The sequence below is a fragment of the Carassius auratus genome, chromosome 34 (genome assembly GCF_003368295.1).
Source record: "Carassius auratus strain Wakin chromosome 34, ASM336829v1, whole genome shotgun sequence".
NCBI classification, from domain to species: domain Eukaryota; kingdom Metazoa; phylum Chordata; class Actinopteri; order Cypriniformes; family Cyprinidae; genus Carassius; species Carassius auratus.
In genome coordinates, this window is record NC_039276.1 from 16,722,416 (window position 1) to 16,739,016 (window position 16,601).

At 36.9% G+C, this 16,601-nt stretch overlaps 1 protein-coding gene across 2 annotated transcripts in view; it reads right to left on the bottom strand.

Moving 5' to 3' along the window:
* Positions 1 to 16,601, bottom strand: part of LOC113053342 (diacylglycerol kinase beta-like) — an 86,981-nt gene that overhangs the window by 60,675 nt on the left and 9,705 nt on the right. The window contains exons 2-5 of one of the 2 annotated variants that reach the window (XM_026218277.1): positions 12,683 to 13,039; positions 3,289 to 3,365; positions 1,197 to 1,217; positions 610 to 760 (exon numbers count right to left, since the gene is read on the bottom strand). In XM_026218277.1, the coding sequence (XP_026074062.1) occupies positions 610 to 760; positions 1,197 to 1,217; positions 3,289 to 3,365; positions 12,683 to 12,743 (310 nt within the window). In that variant the 5' untranslated portion in view covers positions 12,744 to 13,039. The remainder of the gene's footprint in view (positions 1 to 609; positions 761 to 1,196; positions 1,218 to 3,288; positions 3,366 to 12,682; positions 13,040 to 16,601) is intronic. The other variant, XM_026218278.1, reaches the window with a different exon arrangement.

The following is a 16,601-nucleotide window of genomic DNA, read 5'->3' on the forward strand; positions in this document are numbered from 1 at the left end:
GACCAAATGTGGAAGTACTTTATTTTTTTATGTTCATCATCAACATGTTTGAGTCTTGAGCACCAAATCAGCATATATGAATGAATTCTGAAGGATTCTGCGACATTTAAGACCATCATTTGCCATCATATAAATTAAATGACATTTTCCATGTTATTCTACTCTTTTGAGATGCACCAAACGTTTGCACAGTATGTTATGGATTTTACCAACCTCAACATTTGAATGGTAGCGTATATGTTTTCCATTAGAAAATAAATAATCAGTAAACTGAGTATTTCCAGAATAATTTATTTTTATTTGGTTTGTACCCCTTTTGCATTAATGGCAGCAGTGCCCTAGCTGAACTCCAAAAGTCTGATTAGTAACTCTTAAATATTTCTTATTTTGCTTCTTGAGGTTCAAAATCTTATTTCCAGGCTTAAAATGGATTAGAATCTGGACCCAACTGTAAGAGTGTTTCACTGCACTTGCTCATCCTTAGCTCCCAAAACAGTAACCTCAGAAGAAACTGACACCTGTTTCTCCAATTAAAACTGAAATCTGAAATCCAGATTTTTTACGACCAGTTATTGATAGAATAAAGGCTTTTTTAAAAATATGATTTACCTATGCCTTCTCCAGATCGAGAGGTGTCCGGGGAGCTGCCTCCACCATTCTTGCTCTTGAAGGAGGTGAAGAGGTGTTTGCAAAGTTCCTCAGGGATGTCAATCTCCAGATAGGTCGTCATGAATAGCTGGAAGCCCTCATAGTCGATGGGCTGCAGGAGACATGTGGAGAGATGATGAGACACAAGAACATATGTATAAATATGCAGCTTCCTGCTCCTTTATGTTTTCAGGAGAGAGGATGTTCCTGTCTTTGGGCATGAATGACACGCTCAAGCATTTCATTATGACACATGGCAACAATTATACAGAGGGAGCCCACTGACACACAATAAAGAATAGTAAAAACTAATTTTTTTGCAGCTGAAAGAAACAATCTGCAGTTAGAAAAACACCATGATGAAGATCTCGTTAACACAATTGAAAGTATCACAGACACATGGCTCACATTAAAAGCAGTGGGTGTGACCTTTGACCTTCAGTAGACATTATAGCAAGACTATCCTGTCAGACAGGAATGGGCCGGGGCATGCAGTCTGTAGACACATTGAACCACAGAACATGCAAACCCAGAAGTTAACATCTTACTTGGATGAGAACATCTTGCTTCTGTGTGGCAGTCAGAGATATATGAAGAGGGTAGAGGGAAAGAGGGGTTATATACACTGCAGTGTTTGTTCATGCAGAGGGAAGGGATCGGTGAATGGTGTTACCTTTCATATCCTCATTATTAAGTATTTAATGCTGTTTTGCAGGTTTAGTGGCAAGATAATTATTTGTATAATTCGTACTTTGTTCTTTAAGGTGATACTTTTCACTTAGTAATAAAAAATTGAAAAAAAAAAACAACAGCCAAAAAATAAATAAAGGACTAAAAAGGGAACAGCGATAGCACTAAAAAGGGAACAGCTATATTACCGATGATGAAAACTAAATGAAAACATTCTTGTTAACTGAAATAAAACATAGCATAGCTGGGGAAAAAAGAAACATAACAAAAATACACTATTTTTAAGAGCAGATTAAGAGCAGTAAGTAACTATTTTCTGTTTAAATATATATAAAAAAAAAAATCATTTTATGGCAAGGCTTTTATTATAATTATTCATTTTGGTCTCAAGTTTATGTTGCATAATTGCTGCTTACAATTTTTTTGGAAATAAATTTTTCTGTATTCTTTGATAAATAGCAAGGTCAAAATAAATAGACATTTTTTTTTTTTTTTTACATTATGGGCCCTATCATACACCCGACGCAATGCGATGCAAGGCTTTATCTTGCAGAGTGAAAACTAATGAAAACAAAAATTGCAAAGACAACCTGAAAATAAAATAGGAATGAAAACGAAATAAAAAATGTGAAGCCAAAAGCCCTTGAAGAGAATTAACTAAAAAAGGGGGTTTAAGCACATGATTCAATAAAGAAAACGTGCAAATCGGACATGGGTACAAAAGCACCCACAAAATCTGTGCTGAAGACAATTTAGATGGCATTGTGGTTGAATTCCCCTTCAATCATACCACTGCAGGAATGAACAAACTTAAATCCTTTGGATCCTTCTTGTTGCTGAAATGAAACTCTGGAAACGGGCAAAAAGCCAGTAAAGCAGAAACAGGCAAGGCATGTAGGACAGAATCAAATGGTGGTAAAAAAAAAAAAAAAAGAGGAACTTGAGTGCAATTTAAATGTAGGCTATGCTTGAGGGACTGCAAACGGTGGGCAGTTGCACACCTCAAACAGGAAGGTTAAAGTAACTGAACCCAAATGACTCTCTTTGTCTCACTATTAGCAAATGCGTTTATATGTTTTGCTGGTGTGAAAAGCAGCACAGCCAGCAGTGGCTGTAAGAGAAACTTCCTGTCTGGCTTTCAGAAGTGCAAAAACAGAGAGTGGCCCCGCTCTCAAATGATGCAGGAAACAATGAATGGTTTCTTGAACCTTTCACTGGCGCCCATTTTTACAGACAAAGGTCACAGAGTCACCATAACTAAACCCTATAATGAAAAGGCACTCAAACTAGCTGTGACTTTTTGAGGCTGTGATGAGGGATATTTACAGCCCAACCTCAGTCAAACAGTCAATCATGGCTGTATCCATGAGTGAAATACAAGGCTGTCATCGGAAGTAGGCAGTACAGTGGCACTCATGGAATGTCACCTTCATTTTGTGATTCTCCCAGACTTTATGATTTAAAGGTGGTTGCGATTGAACTGATGAACAAAGCGAAGCATGCAATGTCACACCACAGCCAACCTGGCGTCAGCTTCAGAACCATTAATTGCCACCGGTTCTTATTCACTATTGATTCAGCCATGGCTCTGGGTAAAAACCTGTGGCGCCAAACCCTGAGCAGCCTCTTATGTATGTCAGTGTGGAGAAGAGGAGAGAAATATAATGGTGACACTCCATAAAGCAAATTATAGATGTGGCTGCCCGCTGGCTTTGTTGTCACGGCAACGTGATGCATGGGCTTCATGATGTCAGTGAGGACCTTCTCTAACAGGAGGCAATATCTGGCCACTTCGTTTCAGGGAGCGGATGACTAAGCATTTCCTGTAATGACTTGCGGCCTGAGTCAGGTTGTATTGGTGTTCTGTCAAGTCACAGCCAGAGGCTCCACTGCCTCTAAACAGATCATTTAATCGGGCGAGATCACGGATCCGCTCCTGCCATTACATACCTGTTCAGGGTTGTACTTGGAGAGGACACCATTTCCGTGAAACTCTTCCAGCACATCTTTAAGCTTCTTGGAGGAATCTGGAGAAAAACAAAATGTAAAGGAAAACACTTAGTCAGATATACAGCTTTACTCGCAAGTTGTGGATACTCTTTGCAAAATATACAGCAATGGAAAAGTTAGATTCACTATACTGTTAAAAAGTTTGGGGTCTGTCCGATTTTTTCTTTCTTTTAAGGAAATACAATTTTGCACAAATTTGAATTCAATTAATAAGAAGTGACAGCAAAGACATTTATAATGCTATAAATAATTGCTGTAAATGTAGTTCTTTAAACTTTATATTCATCCAAGAAACCTGAAAATGCAGAACAGCTGCTAGACATTAGACACTAACAGATTTAATGGCACTTAACAGCTGACAGTTACACTTTTGTGTGTTGTCTTCCACTCAGAAAATATTTATCAATCCATTTTATATATGAATATTCACTTACGATAATATTTTTTTGATCAATTTTATTTTCTATAAAAACAATAGAAATAAGAACTAGCATATGCCATTAGCATCTTCTGTTAAGCAAATAAAAAGCATTTCCCAAGACAGCAAATATGGATTTTGCTAACTAGATAACCAATGTTTTACTGGCAAACTGTAACTGTAACTTTTAGCTCCCAACATATTGGCTGATGTTCTACAGCACATCTCCTTTTCATGAGGCATTGTTAATCAAATTAACATTTGTTAATCTTGCGTCTGGGTGTGTTTCATAAAAAGAAGAAGAAAAAAAATAAATAAATACAAAATGTAACTCATATTTGCATGAGTTGAAAGTCTTAACGCAAAGTTATCTCCAAACACAACAGAAATGTACTTGAAACATAAACTACAAGCATCATTATTTATAACATTTTGAAAAAAGTTATGCCTTGCATTTGGTATCTATTACTGGAAACATTAGATGTACTGTATGGTGTAATCCGACAAAACAGGCTTATTAGCAGAGATAATAGCTGAGCAATAGATGTCACCAAAGCTTATTAACATTAGGACAGGAGAAATGAGCCTGCGGCCCCAGGCTTCATTTTTATTTTCCATAAGTCTTCTGTCTGCTGCCCGGGGGGCAGAACAAGGTGCTTACCTCACAGAAGCTGCTAATCTCCCCCCAGTACTGATAGTAGTCATCACCGTCTACTATTGACTAGCTACATGTATTTTAATGTTTATTATTCCCACTTGTTAAATCTCTTTGCTTTCTATGTCTGCTGTTTTTTAGTGGCCTTTAAGAAAATAAACAAAATCCACATTTGACTTAAATTCAATTGATTTGTGCAGGACTGGCACTTGACTAAAAAAAACTAACAAAAACTGTTTTTGGTAACTGAAATGAAGCCAACATTAAATGAAATAAAACATATTAGATGAAAAACTTAAAAAGAAAAAAAACCTTAAAAAGTAAAAATTTAGGCAGACACAACAGTAAACTAATATAAAATATTAAAGTACTATAATAAATCTTAAAAAATAAATAATTACTGCAAACATTGTCCATTTTGATGTCACCGCTACGCTCCTCAGCTACTCAAGACAACCCGTCTGAGTGTGAGAGACAAACTACTGCAGAAATTAAAACAAATGAGCGCCACAGCACACACAGAAAATTATAGATGCATACTGCGCTAGAAATAAAATTATATTTATAATATATGATATAGGTAAGCAACATTACTCAACCAAGATGTTTCCCCGAATATCAACCAATGTGACACTTATTTTATACAATAGTAGTTTAATAAACAAGAAGTTAAAATTAAGTGACTTACATTTTAGACACAATATTGACATATATATATATATATATATATATATATATATATATATATATATATATATATATATATATATATATGTTTTTGCTCAATTTCACAAATGCAAATAGTTCCAATCATGTGTGTTTCCCAGCAACACACAGTGGCATTTTGTTACTGAATAAATTCACATTTTGAACAAATCGATTGAGTCAATAATTCAGTGACCCATTTATAAAGACTGAATGAATGCGGCGTTTGAACGAATTGGTTAAATGAATGACTAAATGACTCAAAACTTGTAATTTGCTGCCACCTACAGGTGGTTTGGTTTCATATTTAAAAGTATCATTGCATTTTTCCACAACATTTCAAATCTTTATGTAAGAAAACAATTTAAAACATTAATCTTACAAAATTATTTATGCATTTGCAATTTTGCTGTGTAAATGCATTTATGGCACCTCAGCTTAATCCAACAGTCTCTGTAAATACATCTAAAGATGTACTTGTAGTTACATCTGTAACTTATTCCAGTTTGGGGGAATTCTAATGATTGATAATTTATATTATTATGTAAATCATTTGTTTGCATTAAAAAAAGTAAGATTTTTGTTTGTATATGCTCTCAATAGTTCTTAAAAAGAAAGTGTGAATTGGCATCAACGTCGGAATCAACAGGTCACACTTATAAAAAGTAGAATATTCAAATATTCATTTATTTAAATTAAGTTTAATGAGACAAACGTTATTTTTCAGCAACATTTATTGTTTCCGTCATTTTGAACAAGCTTACACACAATAAGCTTGAACATTACACATCGTGTTTTGTAGCTGAAAACCTTTAACAATGCGTGCAAACAAACAAAAGTACAGATTAAAAGCAAAAAAATAAAAAATAAAATGTGAACGAAGAAAAAACATAAAGCAGCCTGCAGCAATTAGGCTATTGTAGAACATTGCTTACACTTAACTTTGAAACTGTCAGCAAATATTTTTTGCTGTTTTTTTTCTATTGTTTTACATGTTCTTGTTAAGAAATATGGGCATGTAAACATGATCGGGGGAAAGTTGGCACCTTAGTCTGTTAACAATAAGGCCGGTCACAGAGAAAACGAGCTCTGACGGCACAGACATTGGCGGGACTCACAAATAATGGTGTGCTAAGTGAATACATTTTGTGATGTGCTTCGTGTTTTCGTTTCACCACTGAATGGGATCCTCATCTGGTGGAATACATGGCTCCAGCAAGAACTGTTCCCGTCTCGGCTGGTCTCTATGTAATCATCGCTGAAGAACTGGCTCAGCCTTTTCCGACGAGTGGGCATTGCCGGATCCTCTTCATCGTTGGTGACTCACCACTCGCATCAGGGAAAATGTTCTGATAATGTTCAAAAAAGTTTTTTTTCTTACTTCTCATGTTTTCATCGAGAAACCTGAGATGTTTGTGCCAAGGGTCTAGAGCGGACACGAGAAGAGGAGTTTTCACTGCATTCTCCAAGTTAGCGGTGTTTATTCGTTGCATGAGAGATGCCGCAACAATGTTCTTGAATTCGGTCATTTTCTGTGATTCTCCACGGCATATTTGAAGTGCTATAGAAGACCACAGTTCTTAGGGGCCGTTCACATATTGCGTCTTTTGCGTGCTCAAGTTCGTTATTTCCAATGTAGGCACGCAGTATGCGGGCTCATAATGGAAGCGACGTGCACACGGTGCGACGCGGCCATTTTTTCCAGGCGCGTACGCACTGCATCGAGTTAAAAACATTTCAACTTTTCAGAATGTCGCAAGAGCACCGCAGGTCATGTGACAAGAACTAAATATTCAGCTTCATCCTTTCCCGTAATAATGTTGAAAGCTCAGCTAAGATGAAGGAACAGCTGATCATAGCTGTATATGAATTGCCATTTTGAAATACATTTAGTAGCAGAGCTACTGAAAGCGTTTTTGTGCTGCAAATCCATTTATCCTTTGCTGAAATCTCTGCGTCTTCATGGAGAGAGCACGTCATTGGCAAACGCCTCAGGAGTGCTTCTGCCCGAGCGCTTTGGAAAGAAGGAAAAAGCGGCGCACCTAGCGTTTTCCACGCGTTTTTAGGCACAATATGTGAATGGCCCCTTATTCATTCATTAATTATTTTTTGGTTGCATATATCTTCAAATATGCCGTGGAGAAATCACAGAAAGTGACCAAATTAGGTTTTATTGTGAACTTTTAAAAAAACAAATGTGCGAAACTAGGGGTGTGCCGGTTTCAGAATTGGTGATGACGGTTATGACGTGAGTCAAAAGTGACGGTTCATAACATAACCGCCGGGGGGGGGGGTCTGTAGTGGATCTGCCGTAGAGTCAATTGGTTGTTCTTGGAGATAGCGGGTTAACTCCGTATCAGCGCCACTCTGATCGGTAAAGGGGCAGAGATTTCAGACCTCCGTTTATTAAGGAGATCTGTCACAAAACTCATCATCCGCACCAAAGTTTTTTGAGCAAATTTCAAAGCCGCACCCGCCCGCCATCCACTGATTGTTTTGCGATGCAATGATTTGCTGATGCGAGCCGCAAAAAAAGCCATTGTCTGTTCTAGAAAGGATGCAGCAAAGATATTTAATGCTAATGTATGAAGCATAGGCCTACGCTGAGTTTCATTTACGATGAGATGTGCTCTAGTTCACAGTGCAGTGCAAGCGGCGCGCTGGTGCTTCCATGTCACAGTTATCATTGTCTGCTATATTTGCTTTTTATTTATTAAAATACATGCAATTGGTTGATGAAACATTTATTAAAATTAAGATAAAATTTGTACAAAACGAAATTCGTTTTTAAGAAAGGTTTTCTACAAAGCAAAATTTTATGAAGGGGTAAATATCATGTCTGACGATTTACAAAACTTCATTAAGTGGTAAAAACCATGTCTCCCAATATATTGCGGATCTTATGATCCTATCTAAAAAATGAAAATAATTTTTGATAAAAAATGTTTGTAAAAAATATTTTAATGACACGGTTTTGGCGGTTATAGAGTTCTAATGACGGTGTTCAACTATAACCGTGGGTCTCACGGTTATATACTAACCGTCACACCCCTATGCGAAACTCGAATATCATTTTTATTTATCGAATAATTACAGCAGAACCAATATTCAAATGTTCAACTATCCGTGCACCCCTAATAAAAAGAATTGGAAATCAGAATCGGACAAGAAAACTGAAATTTATGCATCTCTAGTTTTTATCTTTTTTGAGGTTGACAGATCAGTCACTATATGAGCCGACATTATAAAGGAACAGTTTATAGATTCTTTCAAAATTCATGTTCCATTAAATAAATAACAGCATACAGGTATAGTACGACACAAAGGTGAGTCTAAAATGACACAACATACATTTGGGGTGAACTGTCAAGTTTAATTGGAAAACGCACACCTAAAATGAAGTCAGATATTCAAATAATAAGTAGCAGTGCTAGGTGAGTCCTTATATAAGCCCCTTTCACACTGTAACTTGGACCTGGAAAATTGATGGAACATTGTCAGATTGCCTTCTGTGAGAACGCCAACACTTCCCGGGATTGATTCCTGGGATCGATCCTGGGTTGGGGACCTAGTAACATTGCCAGGAACAAGCTCTGTGTGAACAACTAATGCCGTAAAGGGTGTGTCATAGTGATGACACATGTTATCATGTGACTCTTTTACCGGGAGTTTTGAAGGAGATCAAAGTTTGCGCAAAAAAATATGTGCAAACTGTAATGCAGCAGAGATCAGGTAGTTCCTCACTATCCGCACTGCAGCTTAGATCGTTCAACAGCTTAAGTGAAAGTTAACGTGCCTAGCGTTTTCGACTTGTGTTTTCGACATCCTGATATCACGTGTCATTACGGGACCTTTGCGGGTTATGTGTGAATGCACGCACAGATTACGGGAAATCACTGGCAGTGTGAATGAATCATAATAATACGATCCGGAAACAACTGCTGGGACACATTACCCATGTATTATCCAAAATCTCTGTGTGAAAGGGGCTATAGAGACTCAGTGGTTAAGGGAAAAACAGGTGGGGGAACCAGGCAATGCGACTGACTCTCATGACTGAAAACCAAACTGCACCCACTGTTTCATCTGAGCAAAACAAGTCTTTCCTCAACACGTAAAACCCAGAACAAAGCAATTTGGTGATTTCTGTGGTCGGAAAGATTGACATCACACTTTTATTATCACTCAGAGGTTTACAAACTGTTAAAGTTTCAGATCCTGAATCACAAAATAGCATAATGTCAGAGGTCAAACACACAGAGGTCATAGATCTCTGGTCTTTGGAATGGGACATTTTGACTGACAGTATTAAATGTAAAAGACTTATCATTGATTTAAAGACTGACGCCAAACTCCAAACTGTTTGTGGCTTTTGTGGGCAGCAAACAGATCTTCTTACTAACAGACCTGTGTCTCTGGGTTTTATAATATTTGGAATTCCTAATGCTGTGACTGTGGATGGAGTTTTTCTATAAGCTCATTAAATAGAGATGACAGATGTATTCCGCTGATTATTAACACCATGGAATCAAAAGAAAAGTCTTTACCACCTAATTGAGCCCACACATTAATTTGTGGCAAGAATGTACATATGGTCTCCAAACCAATATACTGTATATATATATATTAAGGCATCATGATTAATCACATGCATGTTATTCATCTGTGATTATGAACGCGATATTGCGTTTTTGTCAGCTAACTACTGCTCTGTCTATTAAGCACCGCTCCATTTGAAAGCAGGTGATGGACATTTACCGCTAATCACAGATCCGCTTTACTAACGAGACATGCATGACAATAGCATTTGATTAATCGTTTATATATACATAAAAATTTAATTTAAGATTAATGCCTCATTTTACACCTACTGAGTTCTTAATGTCCGGTATGCCAGAATATACTCCACATCCTGCATTTGCTATTTTTGAAGCCATTATACCTTAAATATGGCATGCTGGCCGAGTTCAGGGTGAGAGCACGTCTGACTGATTATTCAATCTTCACTGTTTCTCAAGGGTTTTTAATCAAATCTGATACCAGGGGTCGCCCTCAACGAAAGGAGAGGAATTATATGGACTTCATGAGGATTTCGATTTATTACCAGGATCCTACAAGCCAATTAACCTCACAAAGCACTGACAGATGCTTCATTTGGAAATTTCATGGTAATTTTACAGGTAACCTCTTAAAGTGGCACAAAGGACTCTTTGAAATACATATTAGCCAGTGCAGCCTGTGCTGATAATAACAACAATAGGAGCATTTAGAGGTTTAGTATAAAGTTTATTAACTGTTCATTAACATTGTAATATATATATATATATATATATATATATATATATATATATATATATATATATATATATATTTTTTTTTTTTTTTTTTTTTTTTTTATTTGCCATTTAAACAAAAATAAGTCCATCAAGCAATTATTATTATTTTATTCTTTATATTTTAATCTAATTAATTACACTATGTGCTGACATACTGCATTTGACTGGTTTTTAACCAAAAGTCTTAAGTTACACTTATACACTGATCTCTACTAGGGCTGCTCGATTATGGCAAAAATCTAAATCATGATTATTTTGGTCAATATTGTAATCACAATTATTTAACACAATTATGAAGAGGCCATATGACCAAAACTTTATATAAGGGATTTATTTAAAGATACTTATCAAATATGTATTTCCTGTAAATAAGGTTGCTATGACATCTACATTGTAGAGACCAGTGTAATTTCAAACAAAAACAAAAAGTCCTCAAAATTATTACAAATAATTAAACTGTCCGTAATAAAAAGCAAAGGACAGATACAGTAGAATAAAAAGATATAAATGAAACAAACTTTTGTGATTTAATGTTTATTTTATGCAAGTCTCAACAGTTTACAGCGTACTACAAAAATGAATAATCAAATGTAAAATAAAACAGCATAGTCTTCACTGTAAGGATTAAACTTTTTTGTTTCTTAATAAAGCTAAAAAAATCCTTCACTCAAGAGCAGTATGTGATTTTGTCTTTTTTTGTTTGATTAATAAACACACAAAGCAGCAGGAAAATCACTTTAAGTGCCGCACGGATGTAATTTACCGTCACGCAAGTATTTTCATTCTCAACTCTTTACGTTCATTTATTACAGGACCGACGAAGGTATCCTTAAATAATCACTAAGCGCCGCATTTTTACACATTTTTGCATGTTTGACCATTTATGCGTGCACCTTGAGGTAAAAGATTTTACATGTCCGTGTTCTGTTCCATCTCTGAGTGCATATCTCCTCCTGAGGAGCAGCGCAAGTTTTCTGTCAAGCTTTTAAAAACATAAAAAAATATATACTTTCAAGCACGTCCCATTTTGCAAATGTCATGTTACATGATTTTACTGATTTGCACGTGTAATTGGGCTTTTATGGAGGAACGAAAGTGCAGCGATGCAAAAGGGGGCGGAATGTGGCATAATAATCGTTTTATCTCGATTATTGTATTTGCATAATCATTGGAGGCCAAAATCGAAATTGAAACCGTTTTTCGATTAATTGCACAGCCCTGATCTCTACATTGACTGTCAGCACCCGCCATCAAACCAACATCACTGTTTCTGGCAGCATGCAGCTAATATATACATACATGCATACATTATATATATATATATATATATATATATATATATATATATATATATATATATATATATACACACACACACACAAACCGCAATGTTTGCAAAGACTGCTATAATGTTCTTCTTGGCACTTGAGTTCAAGCCACCTGCTTTGCTGTCTGAAAATTACACAATATGCACATAATTTGTCTGCAAAGAAAACACTGAAAGTATAAATGCTGATGCGACTAAAGCTTCCTCTCAAGCTGAACTGAGTAGTTAGTGAGAATGGCAAAAAGCAGGTCCTTATTGACCAGATGAAGCACAATCTTCCTCATTACACATGCATATGTGCTAGCAAAGCCAGTCCTATAACACAATATGAGTCAGATTTACCGAAAGCCCTTATAATAATAGATATTTCTCTGAATTAATATCCTGCTTTAGCATCCGATTTCAGTCCCCCCCCCATCAAATCAATAAAACCATCCTGCATTCCCTCAAATCTGTCTGCAAAATAAATAAACTGATGATAAGCAAGACCGTCACTTTTTAATGTTATTGAAAATTTCATATGCCTGTTTAGCTTATAAAGTGGTCTGCATCAATAACTGCATTAAACGTTGTTAATCAATAGCCTACCGATGCAGAGATCACTGGCAGCACACTGATGCGTTACGTCAATATAGCCTACATTCCTAGCAGTGCTTCCTAAAAGTCCAGCGGCTTGGCTGCAGAATGCATCCTACTACATAATATATTAAACAAAGCATCATCTTAAACACAGGAAGTTGAGAAGTGCAGTTGTAGAAAAGGATGGCGAAGAACCAACTAAATGAACCAACAAACCCTCTTATCCATGCTTATCCACCTAACAGCCCCAAAATAAATTCCAATCAACCTGCCAGAGGTCAGAGGAGAGAAGCTTCTTGTGCCCAGATACTTACACTCACTGTACTGCTGAAGCTGGGAGAATTCAGCTGGGCTCAGACAGACCCAATCTCCCATCTCAACGGTCAGAGTGCTTGCAGCGAGCCTGGGGAACCACACTGATCGTCCTCAGGTGAGGTATGAGAAGGACATGGTACGATCTGGCATGATTATTTCGACTTTTCTTAGTGACAGATGGTGAATTGGCGTCCCCGATGTGGAGTTGTGAAATGACGGAGGGCCACAAGGACGAAGGCAGTGTGAAGGTGAGGCGTGCTGCGCCACCGGTAGGGGCTGGGATTGGAGTAGCTCTGCGGCGGGGAGGTGCCAGGCGCACACGGAGGAGCAGCTGATGACCTTTCAACTGATGTACTCTATAGAGAGAAGAACCAGAGTTAGAAACGCCAAAAGCAGAATTACTAAGAGTTTTGGTAGTCAATTTACTGGTATTTGCACCATTATTTAATGCCCCCCAAAAGCAGGACTTAACCATTTTGCACTTGTGGCCTTAGAAGAATACATAGAACTGGTTATCATTGCCTCTGCCGGTTTGTGACCCTGTGCTAATTTGAGCTGCTGTCGGTTGACAGTGTTGGTCATTTTGGATGTGAACTGACTGTGTCTGTGTCCGTTTGCGCACTGTCAGTAGATCAACCACAAGACTTTTCACTCCCATCCACGTTTTTATGGAATTGCTCTCCCAAACTAAATATATATACTGTATATATCCTGCAATATAATCAAATCAAATGAAATGATTTTTGGTTTTAGTTTTATTTTCAGTTAGCTATACTATATACATATTTGTATTTTACCTCATAGATTTTAATGTGAAAGGGACAATTAAGCTAAACTTCACTATTGAAATATTGCATCTTTGTTCTGTTTTTCATATTCTCATAACAATATTTGGCAGAACCCCTACAGCACCATCACACGCCCCATTTTGAAGCTGTTTCAGTTTCAGAGGAAATCTCAAGAATAACATCTACAGTAATTCTCTCATTTGTTTCCATTCAAGAGATTTTTTAATTGAAAAAAAAAATAAATAAAAAAAAAATCTTTGTCAGTTTGACAACACAAGGGATGCAAAAATCCTTCACAACACATGCATATAACGAAACGCACTGCAAATCCTCACAACACATGTATATATTACTTAAGATGGCTAACTTTAATATCCTCGGCTAAATATAATTTCAAGGTTGCAAATCCTTCACAACACATGCATATAATGAAACGCGCTGCAAATCCTCACAACACATGTATATATTACTTAAGATGGCTAACTTTAATATCCTCAGCTAAATATAATTTCAAGGCATTGAAAATAAATTTGCAATGCCTCATTAATTGTTTCTTAATGTGCAAATGTGCTGTGAGGATTTACAGCGTTTCTTAATTTGCATGTGTTGTGAAGTATTTGCAGCGCGTTTTGTTATATGCATGCGTTGTGATGATTTGTAGCGCGTTTCGCTATATGCATGTGTTGTGATGATTTGCAGCGCGTTTCGTTATATGCATGTGTTGTGATGATTTGCAGCGCGTTTCGTTATATGCATGTGTTGTGATGATTAGCAGCGCGTTTCGTTATATGCATGTGTTGTGATGATTTGCAGCGCGTTTCGTTATATGCATGTGTTGTGATGATTTGCAGCGCGTTTCGTTATATGCATGTATTGTGATGATTTGCAGCGTTTCGTTATATGTATGTGTTGTGATGATTTGTAGCGCGTTTCGTTATATGCATGTCTTGTGATGATTTGCAACACTTGTGTTGTCAAACTGATGAAGATGTTTTCTTCATTTGCTGATGTTTTTTCAATTTGCATGTTTTTTCTTAAGTTGCAGCGTGTTGAGCTCTCTCGGCCACCGTAGATTTTAGAACAAACATCCAAGACCAGGTTAATACCTTACAAACAAATGGGAACAACATTACTATTTTACTCCTGGGAGACAGTTAAAAATAAATCTCTCTCTCTCTTTTATTTATATATATTTTTTACAAGGTGTACAAGTCATACTGTATGCTGTCTTTGCCTTCATTTGGACATCTCGTTTGCTCCAGTACACTCAGTTAAAAACAGCATAGCAATGCTCCTCTATATAGCTGAGAGTTCAAAGGGCCGCTCAGCAAATGACTCACATGGGCCTGGCCAGCTTCTGTGCTCAGCATGCCGTACCAATCAATGTCTCTCGCTCTCTGTCTGCTGAATACTCCTGTTCTGTCTCTATTTCTCTCTCAATTCTGTTCCTCTCCCTGTTTAGACACTCCCGATAAGTTTAAGCAGAGAGAAAAATCATCAGCAGTTTGCCAGCTCATCCACAGGGAGGGAAGAAACTGACATAAAACCTTTTGCGAGGAGCAAAGGCATAAAAAACTGCCGTGATGAGAAGAGGAAAAGACAAAAATCAATGAAGTTGATAGCGCTGCCATGAGTTACAGCATGCCAGGGAGTAATGCCCTCTGGTTTAAAAAGCATAGAGTGATGTGTGATGTTTGTTGTACAAAGTAAAAAAGTTTGAACACAAGGGAGGGCGAAGACAAGGAGTATCATGTGGCCTACACAAATTGTACAAAAGTCATTCGAAGGAAAATAAATCATTCTTGGTTAAACATTAAATTGGATTCAAGAGGCATGTACCACATGACCACAAAACAGCCTTTGACATCACCAGCAAAATATATCGGAAGTTTTAGACTTCACAGACTTCACTAAATGAGTGTTGGTTCACACATACATGTCAAATAGATGAAGTGGAATAGTATGTCAGTGCAATAATTCTGCCTAAATGTACAATACTTTGCATGTGAAAGAACTTCAAATCTCTTTCTAAATTTACAACAGAAACTGTAGTACAAAGAGTGTTGCATCCAGTGTTGCAGCAGTAAAAACAGACTTTATTTAAAGACAAAGCCATAGTATGTTCTTCAAACCATTAATTAATTAATTAATTAATAATAATAATAATAATAAATTATAATAAAAAAAAAATCCCACGCTGTACTGAAAATATACTTGACTCGAACCATGCCTTAAAAACACACTGAACCAGTGTTTGTGTTCTGTTACAGCCCTAAAAATGCACAGGTGCTTCTCAATGAATTAGAATGTCGTGAAAAAGTTCATTTCAGTAATTCAACTCAAATTGTGAAACTCGTGTATTGCATAAATTCAGTGCTCACAGACTGAAGTAGTTTAAGTATTTGTTTCTTTTCATTGTGATGATTTAGGCTCACATTTAACCAAAAAAAAAAAAAAAAAAAGCACAAAAATCACAATCTCAAGAAATTAGTATACTCCATAAGACCAAAAAAAAAAAAAATATTGTGAATTGTTGGCCTTCTGGAAAGTATATTAATTTAATGTACATGTACACAATACTTGGTAGGAGCTCATTTTGGTTTAATTACTGCCTCAATTCGGCATGGCATGGAGGTGATCAGTTTTTTGGCACTGCTGAGGTGGTGTGGAAGCCCAGGTTTCTTTGACATTGGCTTTTAGCTCATTTGCATTGTTTGGTCTCTTGTTTCTCATTTTCCTCTTGACAATACTCCATAGATTCTCGATGGGGTTCAGGTCTGGTGACTCTAGGGCCTTGGTTTCCAAATGAAATACAAAACTTCCCTCATTTGAAAAAAGGACTTTGGACCATTGGGCAACAGTCCAGTTCTTCTTCTCCTTAGCCCAGGCAAGACGCCTCAGGAATGTTTTTTTTCTTCCACTCAACTTTCTGTTAACATGCTTGGATACAGCACTCTGTGAACAGCCAATTTATTTGGCAATGAATGTTTGTGGATCCTTGTGAAGGCTGCCAAGGATTGTCTTCTGGACAACTGTCAGATCAGCAGTCTTCCCCATGATTGTGTAGCCTAATAAACCAAACTGAGAGACCATTTTGAAGGCTCAGGAAACCTTTTGAATTGATTAGCTG